At 46.3% G+C, this 25490-nt stretch overlaps 1 protein-coding gene across 2 annotated transcripts in view; it reads left to right on the top strand.

The window, feature by feature from the left end:
- Window positions 1-25035, top strand: part of LOC117502263 (Y+L amino acid transporter 2-like) — a 35701-nt gene extending 10666 nt beyond the window's left edge. Inside the window, exons 2-12 of one of the 2 annotated variants that reach the window (XM_034161308.1) lie at window positions 8282-8486; window positions 8605-8780; window positions 9243-9385; window positions 9934-10059; window positions 18516-18660; window positions 18912-19035; window positions 20344-20447; window positions 20600-20696; window positions 22600-22749; window positions 23439-23622; window positions 24098-25035. In XM_034161308.1, the coding sequence (XP_034017199.1) occupies window positions 8361-8486; window positions 8605-8780; window positions 9243-9385; window positions 9934-10059; window positions 18516-18660; window positions 18912-19035; window positions 20344-20447; window positions 20600-20696; window positions 22600-22749; window positions 23439-23622; window positions 24098-24192 (1470 nt within the window). In that variant the 5' untranslated portion in view covers window positions 8282-8360 and the 3' untranslated portion in view covers window positions 24193-25035. The remainder of the gene's footprint in view (window positions 1-8281; window positions 8487-8604; window positions 8781-9242; window positions 9386-9933; window positions 10060-18515; window positions 18661-18911; window positions 19036-20343; window positions 20448-20599; window positions 20697-22599; window positions 22750-23438; window positions 23623-24097) is intronic. The other variant, XM_034161309.1, reaches the window with a different exon arrangement.
- Window positions 25036-25490: the final 455 nt, after the last annotated feature.

Consider the following 25490-nt stretch of genomic DNA (forward strand, 5'->3'; position numbering starts at 1 on the left):
CAGCATGAAGTTATGGGAAAGAGTAGTAGAAGCTAGGCTTAGAAAACATCTGTGAGCAGCAATATGGTTTCATGCCAAGAAAGAGCACTACAAATGCAATGTTTGCTCTGAGAATACTGTTGGAAAAGTACAGAGAAGTGTTATGTGTCGGACGCAGCTCGGAGAACCGACCAGCGTTTGAAGGACCCAGTATGAAATAAGCAGAGCACGGTACAAAGGCTAACTGAATTTAATACATAACAGTGATAATATAACAAAGATAATATAACAAAAAAGGTGCGGCCTGGCGTGGTGCGCTCCCAGCAGCGCTAACGGTCCGGAGCCAGAAGCTGTTTCGGACCCAAGGACCCCGCCGACACCCCCCAGGTGGCCGCAACAACCGAGTCTGTGAAAGAAGGAACCATTATGTGAGTCCACACTCTACACACAGAACACTTAAAGGTGTACAAACAGCAAACACTTCCTGGCTTGATTGCTGATCAGCTTCCAACCTGCGGGCATGGAACATCCAGTTCACAAAACTCCACCGCAGTGGAAGCTGATACATGACTAACAAACAGCTCAATACAATAAGGTGTGAGGGACACCACATTTACTGACTGTATAACTGTTAGTCACAAAATCTAACGTACCTCAGGAAGTGTGCTGACGAGCGTGAGACCTCACCCCCTCCTCTTTCACAGACTGTGCATCAAACCTGGACGTTTCTCAGCATCCGCTGCTGATGAGATGGCTCCCGAGACGACGATCTCACCCGTCTGGTCACAAGGTCGAGTCTCTGGCAAATACACACTGTGCACTCCAGTCTTAAATGCCAACATGCTCCAATCCATCCAGATGCACCTCAGCTGTGAGTCCTGACGAGTCGCAGGTGATCAGGGTGAGGTCCTGACAGCCTCAGCAACACAGCCACTCAGTCCCAAATGCACGCCACCTGGGAGGAAAACAAACAGACAAACAAACCGGCAGCCAGGCCCCCCCCAGCCATATAACAGAGAAGGACAGAAAGAGTTACATTGTGTTTTTGTAGATTTAGAAAAAGCTTACGATAGGGTGCCAAGAGAAGAGTTGTGGCATTGTATGAGGAAGTCTGGAGTGGCAGAGAAGTATGTTAGGGTAGTGCAGGACATGTACAAGAATAGTGTGACAGCGGTGAGATGCGCAGTCGGAATGACAGACTCATTCAAGGTGGAGGTGGGATTACACCAAGGATCAGCTCTGAGTCCTTTCTTGTTTGCAGTGGTGATGGACAAGTTGACAGATGAGATCAGACAGGAGTCCCCATGGACTATGATGTTTGCAGATGACATTGTGATCTGTAGTGAGAGTAGAGAGCAAGTTGAGTCTAGTCTGGAGAAGTGGAGATATGCTTTGGAGAGAAGGGGAATGAAAGTCAGTAGAAGCAAGACTGAGTACATGTGTGTGAACGAGAGGAAGCCCAGTGGAATAGTGCAGTTACAAGGAGTAGAAGTGGTGAAAGTAGATGAGTTTAAATATTTGGGGTCAACTGTTCAAAGTAATGGAGAGTGTGGTAGAGAGGTGAAGAAGAGAGTGCAGGCAGGGTGGAGTGGGTGGAGAAAGGTGGCAGGAGTGATTTGTGACCGAAGAATATCAGCAAGAGTGAAGGGGAAAGTTTACAAAACAGTAGTGAGACCAGCTATGTTGTATGGTTTAGAGACAGTGGCACTAACAAAAAGACAGGAGGCAGAGCTGGAGGTGGCAGAACTGAAGATGTTGAGATTCTCTTTGGGAGTGACAAGAATGGACAAGATTAGGAATGAACATATCAGAGGGACAGCTCAGGTGGGACGGTTTGGAGACAAAGTCAGAGAGGCGAGATTGAGATGGTTTGGACATGTGCAGAGGAGGGACCCAGGGTATATAGGGAGAAGGATGCTGAGGATGGAGCCACCAGGCAGGAGGAGAAGAGGGAGACCAAAGAGGAGGTTTATGGATGTGCTGAGAGAGGACATGCAGGTGGTTGGTGTGACAGAGGAAGATACAGAGGACAGGGTGAGATGGAAACGATTGATCTGCTGTGGCGACCCCTAACGGGAACAGCCGAAAGACAAAGAAGAAGAAGAAGAAGCCAACCACCAGTAGAGGCAAGCAAGAGCTGTCAAAAGCCCACAAAAGTCAAAATATCCACGTCTGTTGCGAATCCAAGCCGATGGTTAAAGGCTTCTTGGATTTGATTGACTCTTTTAATTTGACTCAGTCTGTGTCAAGCTGTACGCACGAGAAGGGGCATATTTTGGACATTGTGCTTTCTTTCGGTCTTAATCCTAATGTAATTGAGATTTGTGAAACCCACTTCTCTGATCACTTTGCTGTTTTATTCTCTGTAACGTTGTCTCGGAGCGTGGTCAGTCCGTGCGCCATGGCGCGCCGGGTGCGCACATTCAATACTGAGTCAGCCGCCCTGTTTTCTGATGCTTTTCATGAAACGTATAGAAACGACTCAGATAACGCAACTTCTGATGAACTCCTTTCTTATTTTAATGGTGCGTGCACAAAGGCTTTGGACTCTGTGGCTCCTTTACGGCTGAAGCGCTTAAAGCCCATGGCACAGCCTTGGCTAAACGAGCGCACTCGTGAACTCAGGCGCTCTTGTAGGCGCGCTGAGCGACAATGGAAAAAAGATCATCTTCACGTTTCCTTGCAAATACTGAGGGATAGACTGTCTGAGTATCAGAGAGCAACTAAAGCTGCAAAAACTAGATCCATGTCAGATCTTGTGTCCTCAAACTGTCATAAACCTCAGGTGCTTTTTAACACTGAATTCGCTCATTAATCCTCGTGCGAGCAATATTACTGTGCCCTCGGCCAGCCTTTGTGAAGATTTTCTCTCTTATTTCAGAGATAAAATCTCTGATCTTAGATCATCTCCCGTATCTGAGGTGGAGTCAGCAGATCCATCCGTGTCTCATGCTGTTTTTGATTGTTTTAATCCTGTATCTATTTGTGTGCTGACTAAAATTGTTAATCAGCTTAAGTCTTCTTCCTGCACTTTGGACATTGTTCCAGATCATTTGTTTAAAGATGTTTTTCAGTGTATTGGTCCGTACATTGCTGAACTTGTGAACGCTTCTCTATCAAGTGGCTGTTTTCCGTCAGCTCTTAAACATGCTGTAGTCCAGCCGCTCATCAAAAAGAGCAATCTTGACCCAAATGTGTTGTCCAACTATAGACTGATCTCTAAATTGCCATTTGTGTCTAAAGTATTAGAGAAGGCTGTTTATGACCAATTGCAGGCTTATCTGGATCTTAATGAAATAGGGGAGAAGTTTCAATCTGGTTTTAAATTAAGACACAGTACTGAAACAGCCCTTTTAAAAGTTTTTAATGACCTTTTAACTGTTGATGCTGGGAACTCTGCGGTTCTTCTGCTTTTAGATTTATCTGCAGCCTTTGACACAGTGGACCACAGTGTCCTTGTGACTCGCCTCGAGATGCACACAGGTATTAAGGGTTCAGCGCTAAATTGGTTTCGGTCCTATCTTTCCAACAGAAGTTTTTCTGTTAATGTAGGACAGTACTCTTCCTCTGTGTCTCCTCTTAAATATGGCGTGCCCCAGGGGGCAATTTTAGCACCACTTCTCTTTGCTTTGTACATGATCCCTCTTGGGTCTGTTTTTAAAAAGCACAAAGTCTGTTTTCATTGTTTTGCAGACGACATTCAGATTTACCTTCCTGTAATTTCGTGTGATACCCAGGCTGCTGTAAAAATACTACAGGACTGTCTAAATGATGTACAAGTCTGGATGAGAGCTAATTTTCTGAATCTTAATAAAAATAAAACTGAGATTTTAGTGTTCGGGCAAAGTAACCCTCTACAAGGACAAGACAGTGTTATTGGTCCTCTGTCCACTTTCTAGGGGTGATATTTGACCCATTGTTCAGATTTGATAAGCACATCAGCTCTGTCATCAGGGCCAGCTTCTTTCAGCTGAGGACTCTTTCCAAGATTAAATCTTATTTTACTCAAGTTGATTTTGAAAGAGCCATCCATGCATTTATAACGTCACGTCTGGATTATTGTAATGCTCTCTATGTTGGGGTGGACCAGCGCTCCCTACAGCGCCTGCAGAGTGTACAGAATGCTGCAGCCCGTCTTTTGACTAAAACAAAGAAGCATGAGCACATCACCCCTGTGCTCTGCACCTTACACTGGCTCCCTGTCGGCTTTCGTGTTAAATATAAAGTTTTGCTGATTGTTTTTAAGTGTCTGCACTGTATAGGCCCGATGTATCTGAGTGAGCTCTTGCAGCCGTACACTCCACGTAGGGCTCTGAGGTCAGCTGACCAGCTTCTCCTGGCTGTTCCAAAAGCCAGGTTTAAATCCAGAGGTGATAGAGCCTTTTCTGTCGCAGCGCCACTGTTGGGAAAGTGTAGTGACACGGACCCACAACAGGGAGCGTAAATGAACGGACAATGGAGGGAGTTAAATTTGAACACTTTACTGTTGTGAATGTCAGAACCACACACAGCAGATTACAGAATAAATACAAGTCAATTAATGAAGGTGTCATGTGGGCAGGCTCGACGATAGGAGACGCCCGTCTGGAGATGAACCGGAACCACACGATTTCCACCGCCACCGAACCCGAAGGATACTGGAGCCGCCAAGTCCCGAAGTCCCCAGGTGGCCACCGTCTCAGCGTGTCGGATCTGGTACTGCTGGCAGAGAACAAAGACAGTCAAGTGTGGGTGTGTGTACACCCCGTAACAATAATGGTGGGAATTCCACCTCCACCTTTAACACACACTCGTGCAGCGTCTGTTTAACCACTTATCTGACGGGACGTAGGACGAAACAGTCGCGACCCACGCTGGTCCTCTGGTTGACAGCTGCAACACAATAGCTCTTGAAATCACTGAATGCTGGCAGAGAAAGTTACCTCTCACAGAAGTCGATATCTCGGCGATGTGGTGGAGGTGTCATCCTGCTTTTATCCCGGGTGAGATGCAGATGATCGGTGACAGCTGTCATAGTTGATGAGTGACAGCTGTCACCTCGGCTGTTCCTGTAGGCGGCAGCGCCCTCTCGTGCCTGAAGCCCGCACTTCAGGCAGGGCGCCCTCTGGTGGTGGGCCAGCAGTACCTCCTCTTCTGGCGGCCCACACAACAGCCACGACTCTGGAACGATCTTCCGCTGACTGTCAGGTCCTCAGAGTCTGTGGGACAGTTTAAGTCCAGACTGAAAACTCATCTCTTCTCCCTGGCTTTCAACACTGGCTAAGTGGTGTATGCTTTGCTCTGCTATTTTGCTCTGTATTTTTAGATTATTTATTTATTTATTTTTATTTTTTTCCTTTAATATTTTACACTTTTGTATTGCTGTTAGTGTGAAGCACTTTGGTCAGCTGTAGCTGTGTTTTAAATGTGCTATATAAATAAATTTGAATTTGAATTTGAGGACAAGGCTCTGGTGGGGTCCTCCGCCCCGCCCTCTGATGGCATCAGTGGCCCTGTGGAACCAGCAGAGTCCATGCTCTTTGGTGTCTGTGTTCTTCAGGAGCCATCCGCCTTTGTGCTCGATGGTATTCCTGAGGGATCTTCCACGCCTCCTCCCGATGATGTCAGTGGTGTGGAGGAGCTGGCCGGAGGGAATCCTGATTACGTCTGCTGTGTGTAGGAGCCAACCCGGGGACTTCCGATGACGTCAGCACACCTGTCGACGAGGAAGCCCTTTCGTGGCCATAGCTGGTCATCCCTGGAGTCTTGGTGGCTACCCTGCTGTTTTTCTTTTGGACTCTGGTGAGCCGGATGGTCACTCGGCTGCTGCGGTGGTGGACTCCTGGTGAGTGGTCTGACCTCCCATCTGATTCTGTGCACCAACTGTTGATGTGCATCTCTTTGGGCCATCCATCTCCCTCCACCATGGACTTCTGTGAGCCATCCGGTCCTGCACCAGCCTTGGTGGAGACCTCTAATTGGCCGCAGGACCGCCCTCCAGATGCTGCATCGGTCATTTACCTGCTGCACGGCGCTCCTCCTGGCACTGCTACGGCCTCCTGTTGGCCACCCAGGCAATCACCTGATGCTGTCCTTACTTCCTGGTGGCCTCCTGACAAATTCTGGGACCCTGGTTAATTTCTGGGAAAGCCACTGGTTGCTGCATATGGATCCAGCTGGTCGTGTGTCTTCTCGAGCCACAAGACCTTAAACTTTGGCCAGCCATTGGGCCGTGACATGTTTAGATTCTGTATTTGTGATGGTCTTTTCGGTGTTCCAGAGGGGTATGGGGTGGTTCCTGCCTTCCGCCAAGATGCATTAATCGATATATAAAAAGCTGACTGTGTGTGTTCGTTATGCACAGCCACAGTAATTAAGCAATCAACACCAAACTTCCTATGGTGACTGGGGGCACCAAGGGGGAGGTCACTGGGGTGCTTAGGTTGAAAGCATACGTGCGTGAACACACACACGGTCAGCTTTATATATTAGATCACAACCCGCTCACTGGAGCCCTTATTTTCGCAGTTCACATGGCACTCAGATCAGGTAGCAAGCATCACACTTTACTTACCACATCGTAGTGGCTGCTCGGGTGCACATTAATCAGAATTCGAACGGGCCAGCACATACCGCGTGTGAGTTGAGGCGTGCGTTTTTTCAGTTAAAATGTACCTGCTGTGTACGACATGCCAGAGCATTGCAGTGATATGACATGCTGTCACCTTTTATCATCTTTCACTTGAGTCTTATGAATGTCACAAATTGCTCTATGAAAATTAATGATGACTTACACACAATGGAATGCAACTTACTATATCTTAACTAAAATGACATGAAATAGTCAATGACGTGACTAAAATTACTCTCTATTACCCGTGCGTAGAAGAGGTAACTCAGCTTGTCATTTTATAATCACATCACAGTCCTCTGAATCGTAACTGAACTTTGAGGTGCTGAGAGATTCCTACCCCTACTTTTTAGTACGCCAGATGTGATTCTAAAAATGTGCTTGTGTAATTAGTAGTTGTTTAATAAATGTGTTTCTGTTCTCTGGTTATAATTTTTGTTGCACTTTACCAGTTTTTACTGATAAAACCATATTCAACATTTTATTTTACATTTACACATTTGTCTGCACTTGCTGCTTTTTAAATTTAAAACAACATAAATGTGAGCATAACTATGCAGTAATGCATCCCACTGATATGATCATGTATTTGTTAAGGTGGACTAACGGCATGCTGAATCTCATTACTCTACCAATTGTGCTCTATAGTGAAGCAGATAAGTATGATTTCTGGCCAGAATTGTTCACTTGGTGATGCAAGCATCAAATTTGGCATGAATGTTCTTCATAAATCAGTGTTTGAGAAAAAAGTGCTTTCCACTTGAAAATCCAATATGGCGGCCAGGTAGGGGTCAATGAAGAATTACACAGGGGTCAAATTCTAAAAATGCTCCAATCATATTGAAAAGTATAACACATTATTTGTCTGATCATAAATATTCCAAAAGGTATAGTTTGGACTATCTATGTCTGACTGTTATGGAGTTATGGGGTAAAAACAGCAAGAATGGTGACAAAGGTCAGTTTCAGTTTGTATAGGGGTCAAAAGATAAAGTTGCATCAATTTTTGTAAAATGTGATGCAAATTATTGGTTGAGTTAATAGGGTTTTAAAAAGGAATAGTTTGCACCATGTGTCATGCTCAGTTGTCACGTTACAGGGTAACATCTGTCACATGCCATAGAATCCAGTGGACGTCGACATTGTTTGACATTTACTTTGCAAACCAAGCATTCAACACAGTCAAAACTATTTCATTTATTAATCCTATTAGTTCAACCAATAATTTGCACCACGTTTTACCAAAATTGGGGCAACTTTAACTTTTGACTCCTGTACAAACTGAAATTGACCTTTGTCACCATTCTTGCTGTTTTTATCCCATAACTCCAGAACATTCAGTCATAGATCATCCAAACTATACCTTTTTGCAATCTTTGTGACCAGACACATAATGTGGCATAGCTTTCAATATGATTGGAGCATTTTTAGATTTTGACCCCTGTGCAATTCTTCATTGACCCCTACCTGGCCGCCATATTGGATTTTCAAGTGGCCAGCACTTTTTCCTCAAACACTGATTTATGAAGAACATTCATGTCAAATCTGATGCTTGCATCACCAAGTGAAGCATTGTTTAAGTTATCTGCTGCACTACTATCAAACTTTCCTTGTTTTTTTTTTCCTTCCTTTTTCTTGCAGATATCCCAGTGGAGACGTGCAGTTTAGTTTCACTTTTGTCTTTTCCTTCAGTTCTTTGACTTGAGTTGGGAAACTACGACTCCTTTTTATCGGCTGAGTGTTCCAAGTTGAAGGACTGTAAACCAAACGTATGGCTGCTGAGGTAGATTCTGTGTCTCAGAGTGCTGTGAGACTGAAGCAGGAGCTCTCTCTCCTTCATGGTGTTTGTATCATTGTGGGCAACATGATCGGCTCTGGCATCTTCATCTCGCCAACGGTAGGAAACCCTCGTTTGTTCGTTACTCCCCCCTACCACAAACACTCTTTGTATTTATTGATAAACGGTTTCTCTTGTGTTCAATATCACATATGTCTTGGTACCTGTTGCTCTTCAGGGGGTTCTGATCTACACAGGCTCATTTGGCTTGTCACTGGTCGTGTGGGCCGTTGGAGGTGTGTTTTCTGTGTTTGGGGCATTATGCTATGCTGAGTTGGGCACAACTATCCGTAAATCTGGAGCCTCCTATGCCTACATCCTGGAGTCCTTTGGAGGCTTCTTGGCTTTTATTCGGTATGTAGTTTTATCCTGTCTTACTCTTTGTCTTTTCTTATCCAGAAGCTGCACACAATAAAGTCTCAGCATTTATCTCAAGGATTTTTATTTTAATTAAATTCTCAAGCTGCAAATCTCAAATGAGAATAAAGTTATTCGGAGTAATCATACTTCGAGAACCATATTTTGTCTCTGTTGTAAGATTATATGGGAAAAACAACTCGGTGTATTTACAGTGTGTTGAGTTTTATGTGGTATGATACTCTTAAAAACTGAAGGTCACTCATCATGTAGCAAGCTAACCAATGTGCATTGTTCAGTAAATTGTATTTTTGTGGAATTATTACTCTGTAAAATGCATGAACATTTTAAAAACAGTTTCCCAAAAGTGTATAAAGTCCAGTGCTCTTTTTCTAAAATGTAGTTTAGCAGTCTTGTATATTTATACCTTGTATTTATTTATGGGTTTTACCCTTGCAGACTGTGGACATCGTTGCTGATTGTAGTGCCAGCAGGTCAGGCAGTGATGGCACTGACCTTCTCCACTTACCTTGTCCAGCCCTTCTACCCAACCTGCCCTGCCCCTTATGATGCCGTCCGTCTCATCGCCGCTGCCCTCATTTGTAAGATTTCCCATTAAACACCGCTATTTCTGGTTTATCCTCTTGTATGCATTTGAATTAATGAAGAAAGGTCTGTTGTTTATATGTCATGACTGCTTGCAGAAGTAAAGGCATTTTTGTGTCTCCTATGTGTTTGCTCAGGGGTGATGGGTTGGTGAGGTTAGACCTTACCCATGTGAAGCTCCTTGGGGTGACTTATGTTGTGATTTGGTGATATTTAAATAAACTGAATATTAACAATGTTGGTCAGATACTGGAAGAAGCGTGAGAGAAGGTGACGTTGAATAACTAAAACTGAAAACCAGTTCACTACAAAAATTTTGAAACTGTGGAAAAACTGGTTTAGGAGCAGAGCTTGAGGTGCTTTAAAAGTCTTTCTAAACTGGTTTTCACTATATTTCAGTTGTCTTCCATCTGCTTTGAAACAACTGTCTGCTGCTATCCTTTCGCTCTGTGAAGCTACTCATTGACATGCATTCAGTTATGGCACGCTTTATTAAAGTGTTGTGCTAATTTCTGTTTCCTCACCTCATCCCTCTCTCATGCAGGTCTGCTGACCAGTGTGAACTGTATGAAAGTGAAATGGGGGGCTGTTCTTCAGGTCATCTCCACCGTACCCAAAGTTGTGGCTCTGATTGTCATTGTCATTACAGGCCTGGTTAAGCTCGCAGAAGGTAGGAGTTTTGGAGGAGGTCTATCAGACATGCAAATCAAAAAGGTGCTGTTGTGCAAGTTGAAGGGAAGACGAACAGCTCTTATCGTACACGCAGTAAAATGCAGTGGTGGCGGCTTCCTTTCATCTGTCACTTGAGCAGTGGTGGGTGCAGCTAACCAAAAAGTTTTGATCACAGCTAATCTGTTTGTTGTGTGGGCCGCTGAAGAGGAGGTACTGCTGGCCCACCACCACCAGAGGGCGCCCTGCCCGGAGTGCGGGCTCCAGGCACCAGAGGGCGCTGCCACCTTATGGGAGCAGCCTGGGTGACAGCTGTCACCCATCACTGGACACAGCTGTTCCACTCAGCACGGAGGTATATCAGGAGGACGGCGTCTCCACCTCAGTGCCGAGATATCGCCTTAAGATAAAGGTAACGTTCTCTGCTGTACTTCGTACATTATTATATTGTCTTTCTTGTTGAGCATTGCAGGATAGCTGTTTACAAGAAGCCGTAGCTTCAGATAAGTACTCACCTTCCTGTAGCATTGTGACGTGAGGTGGAGGCGACTTCTCCCCTCCTCTGTGTTACTGGGTGCAGCCGCACCCACACCTGTGTGTCTACTGTTTTCTTGCCAGCAGTACCGGATCCGACGAGCGGAGGCAGTGGCCACCTGGGAATTCGGGACTTGGCGGTTCCAGTACTTCCAGGGTTCGGTGGCAGAGGAAACCCGGGTGGTTCCGGTTCGACTTGGACGGACGTCTCCTACCTTCGAGCCTGCCCACATGACACCAGTGGAATTTGGCTTACCCCCACATTGTCAATTGTTGTATTAGTTGTGCACGTTTCACAACAGTAAAACCTTGTTAGTCACCTTCTCCATTGTCCGTTCATTTGCGCCCCCTGTTGTGGGTCCGTGTTCCTACACTTTCACAACAGGATATCTCGGCCAGCGTCATGGATCCCGAGGGGCGTCAACCGGCTGTTGAATGGCCAATGGAAGAACAGGGCGCGTCGGCGTCTCCGGGAGGGGTAATCGGTGAGTTGCAGCGGATCCTCACCGCTTTCACCACTCGGATCGATTTAATGACCGAGCAGCATGTTCTCCTAAACCGCAGGGTGGAGGCTCTCGCCGCACAAGTGGAAGCGCGCCCTCCGGGCGCCGCTGCGGCTCTCCCTCCCGAGGACCCTGCGCGTGATAGTGACGTTCCACTGGTCGTTCAACGGTCCCTTCCTCCGTCCCCAGAAGCTTACATAAGCCCTCCAGAACCGTACGGAGGCTGTGTGGAGACGTGTGCGGATTTTCTGATGCAGTGTTCGCTCGTCTTCGCACAGCGTCCAGTGATGTACGCGACTGATGCTAGCAAAGTAGCTTATGTAATAAACCTGCTTCGCGGGGAGGCACGCGCTTGGGCTACAGCGCTCTGGGAGCAGAACTCACGGCTCCTTCATACATACGATGGGTTTGTGCGGGAGCTCAGAACAGTGTTCGACCACCCCAATAGAGGAGAGACCGCTTCAACCGCGCTACTGTCAATGAGACAGGGGCGTCGGAGCGCAGCTGCCTATGCAGTCGCCTTCCACATCGCGGCGGCGAGATCCGGCTGGAATAGCACTGCCCTCCGCGCCGCCTTTGTAAACGGACTGTCACTGGTCCTAAAAGAGCATCTGGTGGCGAAGGACGAACCGTGGGACTTAGATGGGCTCATCGATCTGGTCATACGACTCGACAACCGGTTAGAAGAACGCCGTCGGGAACGAGGCGAAGGGCGTGGCCAGGCACGCGTCGTCCCTCTCCCTTCCGGTTCCGACCGAGCTCCGCCCTCCCCACGCTCCTCTGTTCCTGCGCTCCGTGCGCCTACGGCTCCCCCTGCTGACGAAGCTATGGACACGAGCAGGGCAACATTTAGGGCACCTGGAGCACAAAGGAGGCGGGCCTATGGAGCTTGTTTTGTTTGTGGCTCGAGTGAGCATCTTGCAAGCGACTGCCCCGAGCGGTTAAACTCCAACGCCCGCCCCTAGAGACTGGGCCAGGGGTGGGCCAAAACATTCACGTGGGACACACCCACATTGCCACACGACTCCCAGTCACAATCCTGTATGAGGATTCAACCCTGAAGGCCCCAGCACTGGTGGACACAGGCTCTGAAGGGAATCTGCTAGACAGCAGATGGGCCAGGGAGATAGGGCTCCCTCTGGTGGCTCTTACCTCGCCTGTACAGGTTCGGGCACTAGATGGCTCCCTACTCCCACCGATCACACATAAGACACCTCCAGTAACTCTGGTGGTGTCAGGTAACCACCGGGAGGTGATCGAGTTCTTTGTGACTCAGGCCACCTCCCGTGTGGTTCTGGGTTTTCCCTGGATGCTAAAGCACAATCCCCGGATCGATTGGCCGTCCGGGGTAGTGGTACAGTGGAGCGAGACCTGCCATCGGGAGTGTCTAGGTTCCTCGGTTCCTCCCGGCTCCCACGCTAAGGAGGAGGTCCGAGTCCCGCCCAATCTGAAGGCGGTACCGGCGGAGTACCATGACCTCGCTGACGTGTTCAGCAAGGATCTGGCTCTCACGCTTCCTCCCCACCGCCCGTATGATTGTGCCATTGATTTGGTTCCAGGCAGTGAGTTCCCGTCCAGTAGGCTGTACAACCTCTCACGGCCGGAACGCGAATCAATGGAGACCTACATCCGGAACTCATTAGCTGCCGGGTTGATCCGGAATTCCACCTCTCCGATGGGTGCTGGTTTCTTTTTTGTGGGTAAAAAAGATGGCGGGCTTCGTCCATGCATTGATTACAGGGGGTTGAACGAAATCACGGTTCGCAACCGATACCCGTTGCCCTTGTTGGATTCAGTGTTCACCCCCTTGCATGGAGCCAAAATCTTCACCAAGCTTGATCTTAGGAATGCGTACCATTTGGTTCGGTTCCGGAAGGGAGATGAATGGAAGACGGCATTTAACACCCCGTTAGGTCATTTCGAGTACCTGGTCATGCCGTTCGGTCTCACTAATGCTCCCGCGACTTTCCAAGCATTGGTAAACGATGTCTTGCGGGACTTCCTGCACCGGTTTGTCTTCGTGTATCTAGACGATATACTCATCTTTTCCCCGGATCCTGAGACTCATGTCCGGCATGTCCGTCAGGTCCTACAGCGGTTGTTGGAGAACCGCCTGTTTGTGAAGGGCGAGAAGTGTGAGTTCCACCGCACTTTTGTCCTTCTTGGGGTTTATCATCTCCTCTAACTCCGTCGCCCCTGATCCGGCCAAGGTTGCGGCAGTGAGAGATTGGCCCCAACCCACAAGCCGTAGGAAGCTGCAACAGTTCCTCAGCTTTGCTAATTTCTACAGGAGGTTCATTAAGGGCTACAGTCAGGTAGTTAGCCCCCTGACAGCCCTGACCTCACCAAAAATCCCCTTCACCTGGTCGGATCGGTGCGAAGCCGCGTTCAAGGAGTTGAAACGGCGCTTTTCGTCTGCACCAGTTCTGGTGCAGCCCGATCCTAGCCGCCAGTTAGTGGTTGAAGTGGATGCCTCGGACTTAGGGATAGGAGCGGTGCTCTCCCAGAGCGGGAAGACCGCTAAGGTCCTTCACCCGTGTGCCTATTTTTCCCGCAGGTTGACCCCCGCTGAACGGAACTATGACGTCGGCAATCGGGAACTCCTTGCGGTGAAAGAGGCCCTCGAAGAGTGGAGACATCTGTTGGAGGGAACAGCCGTGCCATTCACGGTTTTCACTGACCATCGGAACCTGGAGTACATCAGGACCGCCAAGCGGCTGAACCCCAGGCAAGCCCGCTGGTCACTGTTCTTTGGCCGTTTTGACTTCCGGATTACCTACCGTCCCGGGACCAAGAATCAAAGATCGGATGCATTGTCCCGGGTACACGAAGACGAAGTCAAAACGGAACCGTCGGATCCCCCGGATCCCATCATCCCGGAGTCCGCTATCGTGGCCGCCCTCACCTGGGACGTGGAGAAGACCGTCCGGGAGGCCCTGACCCGTGACCCGGACCCCGGAACCGGACCAAAGAACAGACTCTACGTCCCACCGGAAGCCAGAGCTGCAGTACTGGACTTCTGTCACGGTTCTAAGCTCTCCTGTCACCCTGGGGTGCAAAGGACCGTGGCAGTCGTCCGGCAGTGCTTCTGGTGGGCGTCCTTGGATGCCGACGTCCGGGACTACGTCCAGGCCTGTACCACCTGCGCCAGGGGCAAGGCCAACCACCAAAAGACCTCAGGGTTGCTACAGCCGCTGCCCGTCCCACATCGCCCCTGGTCCCACATCGGCCTGGACTTTGTCACGGGCCTCCCGCCGTCCCAGGGAAACACCATCGTCTTCACGGTAGTGGACCGTTTCTACAAGGTGGCCCACTTCGTGGCCCTCCCGAAGCTACCAACGGCCCAGGAGACCGCGGACCTCTTGGTCCACCACGTCGTCCGTCTGCATGGGATACCATCAGACATCGTCTCCGATCGCGGTCCCCAGTTCACCTCGCACGTCTGGAGGAGCTTCTGCCGGGAACTGGGGGCCACGGTCAGCCTCTCGTCCGGGTACCACCCCCAGACCAACGGGCAGGCAGAGCGGGCCAATCAGGAACTGGAGCAGACACTACGCTGTGTGACAGCCGCGCACCCGACGGCCTGGAGTACCCACCTGGCCTGGATCGAGTACGCTCACAACAGTCAAGTGTCGTCAGCCACCGGCCTCTCCCCTTTTGAGGTGTGCTTGGGGTATCAGCCCCCCCTGTTTCCGGTGGTTGAGGGAGAGGTCGGTGTGCCCTCGGTCCAGGCCCACCTACGGAAGTGCCGTCGGGTGTGGCATGCCGCCCGCTCTGCTTTATTGAAGGCCCGGACGAGGGCGAAGAAACATGCAGACCGGCGGCGGGCCCCGGCCCCCAAGTATCGTCCTGGGCAGGAGGTATGGTTGTCCACCAAGGACATTCCTCTGCAGGTGGACTCCCCAAAACTCCAGGAACGATACATCGGACCTTTCAAAATCCTCAAAGTCATCAACCCCGCCGCAGTGAGGCTCCAGCTTCTGGCCTCGCTGCGGATCCACCCAGTATTTCATGTTTCCCGGATAAAACCCCATCACACCTCACCCCTCTGCACCCCGGGTCCGGCACCACCTCCTGCCCGGATCATCGACGGGGAACCGGCTTGGACTGTGCGCCGGCTCCTCGACGTCCGTCGGATGGGCCGGGGTTTTCAGTACCTGGTGGACTGGGAGGGGTATGGCCCCGAAGAACGCTCCTGGGTGAAGAAGGGCTTCATCCTGGACCCGGCCCTCCTGGCCGACTTCTATCGTCGCCATCCGGACAAGCCCGGTCGTGCGCCAGGAGGCGCCCGTTGAGGGGGGGGTCCTGTTGTGTGGGCCGCTGAAGAGGAGGTACTGCTGGCCCACCACCACCAGAGGGCGCCCTGCCTGGAGTGCGGGCTCCAGGCACCAGAGGGCGCTGCCACCTTATGGGAGCAGCCTGGGTGACAGCTGTCACCCATCACTGGACACAGCTGTTCCACTCAGCACGGAGGTATATCAGGAGGACGGCGTCTCCACCTCAGTGCCGAGATATCGCCTTAAGATAAAGGTAACGTTCTCTGCTGTACTTCGTACATTATTATATTGTCTTTCTTGTTGAGCATTGCAGGATAGCTGTTTACAAGAAGCCCTAGCTTCAGATAAGTACTCACCTTCCTGCAGCATTGTGACGTGAGGTGGAGGCGACTTCTCCCCTCCTCTGTGTTACTGGGTGCAGCCGCACTCACACCTGTGTGTCTACTGTTTTCTTGCCAGCAGTACCGGATCCGACGAGCGGAGGCAGTGGCCACCTGGGAATTCGGGACTTGGCGGTTCCAGTACTTCCAGGGTTCGGTGGCAGAGGAAACCCGGGTGGTTCCGGTTCGACTTGGACGGACGTCTCCTACCTTCGAGCCTGCCCACACGACACCAGTGGAATTCGGCTTACCCCCACATTGTCAATTGTTGTATTAGTTGTGCACGTTTCACAACAGTAAAACCTTGTTAGTCACCTTCTCCATTGTCCGTTCATTTGCGCCCCCTGTTGTGGGTCCGTGTTCCTACACTTTCACAACACTGTTAACTGAAAAGTTAACTTTTATAACGCCCAACTGATAAACTGCTAAAAAATTTAGGGGAAGTTACAGCTAACCGCTAAATTTTAGTACTAACTCGGTACATTATCGGCTACTGATAAGCTAGTTTCAAGTTTAAGCACCGTCGAGGCTTCTGAGTAAAATCAAAGGTGATCACAAACCCCAAACGAATCACAACAATGATCACAAACAACAACGAACAAGCCAGAGCTTCTGTCTTTATGCACCCTGCCCGCTGCTACCCCCCCCCCCCCCCCCCCCCAAAAAAAGTGTCATTTACTTTCCACATACAACAACACAGACAGTGGGCAGGAGGCATGAAAGGCAAAGCACTTTTCATTCATTTTTTTCCCATAATGCCTTTTGGTACATGCATCTGTTCAAGCTCAAACCTTCACAGGTGCATTATTTTAAAAGATATGTGCGATATTTTCACTTTGTAAAAATGACAGAGTTGCCGTTAATGTCGATCAACTGTTGGGAATTTCTTTTGTTTATAAATGAAACCATGAGTGAAAAGTGGTTTACGTTTCATATCTCCTGCCCACTGTCTGTGTGGTTGCATGTGGAAAGTAAACGACACATTCTTTTTGCAGCAGCAGCACCCGGCCTGTCCTCTTCTGCTGGGGGAGGACTGAGCTCCTCACAGGGGTCTGACTGTTGCAAAACACACAACAGACAGGAATGAACATGTATGACTTTAGAAACCCTAAAATCATACATGTTAGTTCCTGAAAAAAAGAAGGCATTTGCAAAACTGAAAAGTCTGTTTAAGTCGTGACTCATGTCGACAACTGTGTGCCGTACCCGACTCAGTAGATTGGTCAAAATGCATAAAACACTGCCATCTACTGGCACCAGGTTATAACACACAGTTGTCGAGTCACAATTTAACAGACAGTTTTGGCAAAGGCAGTCTAGCAAATGCCTTTTTTTTTTTACAAAAGCACATTTATTTGTAAACACCAATACAAACGTTATATTAACTTGTGTTGGCTTTTACATAGAATGAATGAATCAACCAATGTGAGTGAAGGCTAAGTTTACTCATAATCTGTTTGGGCATCTGTGTGTTATGCTCAAAACTTAAGAATTAGTGCATTATTTTAAAATTAAAAGATATGTGTTATATTTTCACTTTGTACAAATGACAGGGTTGACATTAATGTAGTTATTCTATCCAGATAAGTCAGACCTGCTTTCCTTTTCAAGATGTCTGCCTCACGGCTGGACCGCTGTATTTTGTTAAGGTAAATACAGCAGTGGGCAGGGCGCACAAATACTGAAGCACTGACTCATTGGCTGTGTTTGTGTTTGTGATCATCTTTGATTCAATCAGAAGTGTTGGCAGATCGGCTTGTTAGTAGCTGAGAGTGTACCGGAGACAATACTTAAAGTTAGCGGTTAGCTGTAGCTTCCGATAAATTTATTTTTGCTGGTTTATCAGTTAAGCATTATAAAAGGTAACTTTTCAGTTAGCTGATTAGCAGTTATCCAAGCTAACGTTTCGGTTAGCTGTGCCCACCACTGGGGAACGCCTCTGTATCCACCAGTTAGAGGTGGTTAATGTGGCATGGTAAAGGGAAGTTTGGGGTGCCCTGCTGGAGCTGTTGCCCCTGCATTCCGGTTTTGGATAAGCGGTTGAAGATGAGTGATGAGTGGGTTTATGTCATATTTTAATGTTGATTTTTTTTTTTCTTCTCCGGGTTTGCATGTGGGGAGCACCAAAATGGAAGATGGGGTGGCCACAGCAGGGAGGTGTTCCAGGAATGAGGCACTCGACTGCTTCACCTCAGGGAGCTGTGGTGGATGCTGTTCCTGTGAATGTTCTGCTGCTGCACACTTTAAAACTTTGTGCACAGATCCTTTTCCACACCAAAAAAACTCACTTCTGTCACATTGGGTAGCTGAATGAATCCATCTCCGATGGACCACTGCTGCTCTGGGGGTTAGTAAGGTTAGACCTTACTTATGTGAAGTGCCTTGAGGCAACTCTGTTGTGATTTTGCACTATATAAATGAAAATAAATTGAAATTGAAAAAACTGACAGACATCATTATCTGGAGACACCATCGTGTCCTGTGCTGTCCATGTTCCTGCCATCCAGTTTCTTTCTTCATCACCATATTCTTGTGTAGACATCGTGATTATCCAAATTGACACCATTATATGAAAAAAAAAAAGTTAGCCAAAATTTGATGTTTTTGTAAATAAACAAAAGGTGATTTTCATCATATGTGGGGTTTAAAAGGTTTTGACAGAAGTACGAGCTGTGAGTAAATGGCTTATTACTTTACATAATGTGTGCAGTCATGAAAATAATAAGTAACTCTTCTTACTTTACTAAACCTGTGTTGCTGTAGGTTGTCACCAGAATTTTGAGGACTCATTCAGAGGCTCCAAGCTGGATGCCGGTAACATTGCCTTGGCCCTGTACTCGGCACTCTATTCCTACTCTGGCTGGGACACTCTCAACTTCATCACAGAGGAGCTCAAGAACCCAGAGAGGTACTAATGTGGACGTTCAGAAATATTAAAAAAAAAAAAAAACAAACTATATTTTTATGTTTTGTATTCCTTCTAATCTTGCAGTGAATGAATATGTAACAGTGTACAAAAAGAAAAAAAATCAACTTTTAAATAGTCACAGAAATCATCACATTTTCAGATAATACTGCTTGAGCAATTAAAATGTCTGAAAAAAAATTGTACAACTGAGAACTTGAGATTTGATAAACCGCTTCTCTAATTTCTTGTAGAACTCTGCCGCTGTCCATCGCCATTTCCATGCCTGTTGTCATGGTGATCTACATCCTGACCAACATGGCTTACTATGTGGTCATGGATGTGGACAAAGTGATCAGCAGTGATGCTGTTGCTGTTGTAAGTATCTAAAGATCAACAAGCATTTGATTTGTCATGTACAAACTGTTTAGTGGTGGAATGTGTTATGTTGGGACGCGGGTTAGAGGAGCGAACCAGCGTCTGACAAGGACCCAGTGATAAATAAACAGAGAGCGGTTCTAAAGAACATTTATTTCAAGTGCAAATATATACATTAACGGCTTGGTTGGGTGGAGGACGGTGCGCTCTTCCCAGCGCCCAAGGGGATTGGAGCCCAAACGCTCTGGACCCAGGAATTCCCGCCGGCACCCCCAGGTGGTTAATGAGTCGGACAGCACCTGTTAAGGATGAGAGGTGAGGTAAGTCCACACTGTTCACACAAATACTGTTTAGGGTTCACACCATCAGCAAACACATTCAGGTTCTAATTCAGACTCAATTAAAGAGACGGCTCTCACAGCCCGTGGAGGACCATCAATCCGCATGCCACGGCTGTGAAGAGCGAATTTACACAACTATCAGAGTAGCTCAAATATTGCTGCGTGCAAGACGCCAAATTACTACAAGTCATTTAAAGCTTTAGTTACCTCTGAGGTGTGCTGATGGAGCGTGTCCCTCACCCATCTCCTTAATAGGCACGGTGCGTCAAACCTGGAGCGATACTCGGTGTCACAGTGTTAGACAAATGACCGTCTCACAGCGGCAACAAGGTTGAGTCCCCAGCACCTTACACAGAGCAGTCATGGCTTAAATGTAGTACATCATTAGGATATCTACTTCAGCTGGAAGTCCTTTGGAACTGCACGTGAACTGCTGATCAGGATATCCACTTCAGCTGGTAGTCCTTTAGCTCTGCACATGAACTGCTCATCAGGTGCATGGGGTTGGCGTGATGACAGTGGAGGGTGAGAGACGCTTCATCCATCACCACAGCTTCAGACACGCCCCCCACAAACCACCTGGAGTGCACACAAAACACACAAACAGTATCTTGGCCAGCCAAACCCCCCAACACATAACAGGAATGTATCCAATTTACAAGACAGATGATGTTTTTACCATCATTAATAAAAAAACAAGGCTACTGCAATTAACAATAATATTGCTGTGTATGCAAGACTGGGCAGAACTGGATCCCCATGCATGATAAATGTATTAGACTGAATCCATACATGGAAAGTACAAACAGAAAATGTTATATAATATTGGTAAAAGAGACGTCTGTATTATAGTTATTTGAGGCTTTTCAATTGTTATTCTGACTTTTTTTTCCATATCTTGTACTTTAGTGTGTAAGTGGAAGGCCAAGATGTTTGTAAAAGGATTATGTCATCTTGAATATCTTAGACATTTGCAGATGAGGTATTGGGCTGGGGTCGCTGGCTGATCCCTCTGTCTGTGGCCATTTCCTGCTATGGGGGCCTTAACTCCTCCATCATCGCTGCCTCCAGGTCAGTGAAGCCATTTTAGTTTTTCTCTTAGTTCAGATTGAGTTTGCATTTCTGATGGATTACATTTCTTCTAATATTTGAATTTTAAAGCTTGAGTAAACTCTCAAGTTGCAGTTTTATTTGGAACCACTACTTTTTTTCCCCTCCCACAGGTTGTATTTTGTTGGTTCTAGAGAAGGCCATCTACCTCATGTCCTGTCCATGATTCACATTCAGCGCTTCACCCCAATTCCTGCCCTGCTTTTTAATGTTGGTATTGCATGTGTAGTTGGGTTTTGACCTACATCCTGTGAAACTGTTTTTGGTTACCAATAGGTCCTTGGGTCTCTTTCAAATAGCTGGTTTACCCAACTCTCAATGTACAGTACCCCCATTGTCATTTGGTCTCATATAAACAAATTAGTTTTTATGACCAAACTACAACTCATCTCAAGGCACTACATACGAGCAAAATCGAGACCTTATCCACTTCATGAGCAAGCGCATTGGTGAAAATGGGCAGTTTTGGACTGTAGGTAGAAACCTCAAGCAGAGCAGACTCAGTGGGGTGACATCCACTATGACCATATTAACAAATCTGAAAAAAGCACAACACAGAATCGTCAGAACATGCAGACAGAAATGTTGCAACTGAACAACCTCATGCAGTCCAATGTTTGCAATGGTGGGGTTTGAAAAGACGAGCAGACAGTGAAGATTAGAGTCCCAGTTAAACTGATTATATTAGTCCATCAGTGATTGTGCTGATGCTGGATCAGTCATTCTTTCTTCAACGCTGATGTTTCTTTAGATAACACCAACTCTGAGAAGTCAAACTAAATTTTTGTTGCCAAAGGATGAGTTTTTCAGTCAACTTGAAATATGCTAATCTATACTGTAATAGCCAAGTGGTCTCTGTGTGCGTGTGTGCATACATACATGTGTATGGCTTTGATGGCGCAAAAACCGAGGAGAGCTAACATTTGCTGTTTGGTATGCTTATGTACTTTGGGTCAGTGATGAACGCTGTGAAAACTGAAAGCTGATTGGACAAATATTTTTGGAGAAATTGGCAATTTTAGCTAACTAGTAAACAATGGATATTGTGCTGCAATGCTCCTTGGGAGGCTGGGGTTTTAAGGTTTTAAATGTTATTGTGGTTAATGTTAGTTTCACAGTGTTAGTGTGTTTTTGTAGTTTAATTGGTTTAGTCAGTTTAGTTAAGTGTTATGTTGCTCTTACCATGAGTGAGTTAAGTCTCATGTTGGTACCATGAGTGAAAAATGTAGTGGTTTTAATGTCTTCAGCCACTTGTCTTTTTTTGTCAAGTTAAAAGCACGTGCTTAACAGCAGCTGCTTGTGCATGTAAATTCAATCACAGAGAAACTGTGGAGAGCTGGCATTTGCCCTTTGGTATGGTTACGTATTTTGAGTCGAGGATGAACGCTGCCAAAATGGAACGTTGGTAGCACAATTTTTTTGGGAGAAGCTACAGATATGATCTAACAACACTGAACAATGGGCGTTGCGTACTACATTATGGACTCACATGCCATTCCAGCAGTCATTACACCATTATATTAAGTCATTATATTAAAAGCATGAGTGCGGTAAGTGATTTTATTTAGTAAGTTCAATATATGTACATAATATAATTGTAAATATGTTAAAAATACATGGATGACACAAGAAAATGAAACCACTTATTTCCGTTGTGGTCCATTTAAAAATCAAATGACAAAATAGAAGTAAAAATAAAATAATAACAATAATAATCATGTGTATATGATGACAAGAACCTAAACAATTTGTAAATACATGAAGACAAAAAAAAAAAAAAAATTACACAATTAACAGGAAATAAAAGGGTTGCGTTCCTCTTCTAAAAATTGTTGTGGTCTAAAGTTCTAAAAATATTTTGGACTCACACCCCACAACTCATTATATAAGCTTTGCTTAATTTATTACCACCCTTGAAAAATGTCAGCCACTTTTTTTTGTAAACACTACCCAATCTAGAGTCCTTGGATCCCCACGGGCAACACGCTAGTGGAGATATAATCATTCAGGAGAGTTTGTAAACTCAGTTTTCAGTAAACCTACTTTCTGAAATGGGTTCCTGGTTTATTTGAACTTTTTGTTGTCACACATTCATGTGTTCTGTCCATTCTAGGGTGCCATGTCTCTGATCTACCTCTGTGTTGAAGACGTTTTCCAGTTAATAAATTACTACAGTTTTAACCACTGGTTGTTCATCGGCCTGTCAGTTGCCAGCCTGATCTACCTTCGCATTAAAGCCCCGGAAATGCCACACCCTGTCAAGGTATGCAGGACAAGGTAGAAACTGAACCAAGGAAATACCATGAATGTAATTTATTTACAGTGTAAGAAATGAACAATGGAAATGGTCAAGTAATTTCACCAAACAAATACCAAGAGATGGGTTGCAGGATTCAGCCTTTTGACTGATCCTCCAATCATCATGCGGAAGCTCAGCATCCTGGCCCGCCCACAGCTCCATTCATCCCCAGAGATACTGAGCATCCGGTGGCGGGACAAAATCATGGCATTTATCCAATGACTGTCAAGTTTCTAGGCAAAGAAAAAAACTGTTCCATGCAGTCCTATTGAAGCGAACGGACGCTCAGCTTCTACGGGTAAATGCGGTGACCACTGATCGAACATGAAAACATTTTCATGAAATCTATGACATTAATGCTACGCAAATATATGAGAAGCTAAAAAAGTTGAGTCAGTCGATTTGTGATAAGTAGGTGATTCTGAACGAACTCGTCTTTGAGATGAACGTGTTTGAATGTATTTGTAGTCAATGAAATGTTACACAACTGTACATATTTGACCACAATTTTTGACATTTTAGGGGAAGCTGAGCTTCCCTTGCAGTCTTAGAGAAATCACCTATGGTAGACACACAGTGTGTCCACATCACATTAATAGTTTTGCTTTTATCTTATGGTCTTTTTTCTCTTGTCTTTCCTCCATTTTCTGCAGCTGTCTTTGTTTTTTCCAGTGGTCTTCTGTCTGTGCAGCATTTTCCTGGTGGTTGTACCTCTCTATAGTGACACCACAAACTCTTTGATAGGAATTGCTGTGGCACTGTCTGGGGCACCAGTCTATTACGTCTGCGTCTATCTGCCGCCCACTTCCAGACCAACCATCCTCGGCAAAATCCTCAGTAAGTGTTTTGTTTCTGCTGGGAGATATGCTCATTCATTCATTCATTTTCTATACCTGCTTATTCCATTTAAGAGTCACGGGGTGCTGCAGCCTGTCCTAGTGGTCACTGGGTGAGAGATGGGGTACATGTTACACAGGCCGCCAGTTTGTTGCAGGACCACATACAGAAGACAAACACAATCACACTGTCACTCACCATTAATTTAGAGGTTACAATTCATTGAGCCTGAATGTTTTTGGAAGTGGGAAGGTGGAGCACCCAGAGGGAGTGCACACACGCACGCACGCACACACACACAAAAATTCAGACCAGCGACCTTCAAGCTGTGAGGCAACAGTGATAACCAATAATCCACTGTGCTGCCCCAGGGATATGTTCATGAATTTCTAATTACTGAACACATGCATTTGATTTCTATAACTTATTGTAGATGTAAAATTGTGTTGAAATGCCTCATTTTAATATTTTGCAGATACAATCTCTCTCTTCACTCAGAAGTTGTTTCTGTGCTGTGTGACCTCACCTGACTTTGACCTGGACAACGTAAACCCTGAAAAAACTGAATGATGGAGCTACCAAACACAGCCAGGGTGAAGTACGATACTGGCAGAGAGGAACGTGACAAAACTGTTTTACTTTTTTGTCGTTTTTCCATGATACACACTGATAATGGAGCAGCCGTTTACAGCTTCACAGAGCAGATTTGTTTGTGGATGCCATAGACTGTAAAACACATCCACATATTATGTAGCGCAGTGTTTACTGTGCAGTGCCTTCGACACATACTTTTGTGCACTACGTACGTCACATGCATGCACAAACTGACCAACGTCTGTTGAAGATAATGAAAATGAAAGGTCAGCATTTGATTAATCAGAGATGTGCAACAACCTTAGTGTCATTCCTTTGATAACTCATGCACACAGGGTGAGATCATGTGGGCTGTTTCACAGTTAGGGTACACAAGTATTTGTCACTGGCACCAAAAAAGAAAATGCTTACTTTGGTCACATTATTCATCCATATTGAACTGCTGACTGGGGTACTTAAATGGCCAAAGTTTCAGATCTGTCAGATGTTTGCATATACAGTTATATGCAAAAGTTGGGCACCCTTGATGATTTTCCTTTATAAATCCTTGGTTGTTTGTATCAGAAATTTCAGTTAATATATATCTTATAGCAGACAAACAGATATTTGAGAAGTGAAATGAAGTTTATAGGATTTACAAAAAGTGTGCAATAATTCTTGAAACAAAACTAGATCGGTGTATGAATTTGGGCATCAATATTTCGTAGATCCTCCTTTTGCAGAAATAACAGCCTCTAAATGCTTCCTATAGCTTCCAATGAGAGGCTGGATTCTGATTGAAGGTATTTTGGACCATGCTTCTTTACAAAACATATCAGGTGTGTTGGTTTCCGAGCATGGACAGCCTGCTTAAAATCACACCACAGATTTTCAATAATATTCAGGTCTGGGGACTGAGGTGGTCATTCCAGAACGTTGTACTTGTTCCTCTGCATGAATGCCTTAATAGATTTTGAGCAGTGTTTAGGGTCGTTGTCTTGGTGAAAGATCCAGCCTCGGTGCAGCTTCAACTTTGTCACTGATTCATGAACATTATTCTCAAGAATCTGCTGATATTGACTGTAATCCATGTGACCCTCAACTTTAACAAGATTCCCAGTGCCTGCACTGGCCACACAGCCCCACAGCATGATGGAACCACCTCCAAATTTTACTGTAGGTAGGAAGTGTTTTTCTTGGAATGCTGTGTTCTTTTTCAGCCATGCATAGCGCCCCTTGTTATGACCAAATAACTCAATTTTAGTTTCATCAGTCCACAGCACCTTATTCCAAAA

The sequence above is a fragment of the Thalassophryne amazonica genome, chromosome 20 (genome assembly GCF_902500255.1).
Source record: "Thalassophryne amazonica chromosome 20, fThaAma1.1, whole genome shotgun sequence".
Lineage (NCBI taxonomy): Eukaryota > Metazoa > Chordata > Actinopteri > Batrachoidiformes > Batrachoididae > Thalassophryne > Thalassophryne amazonica.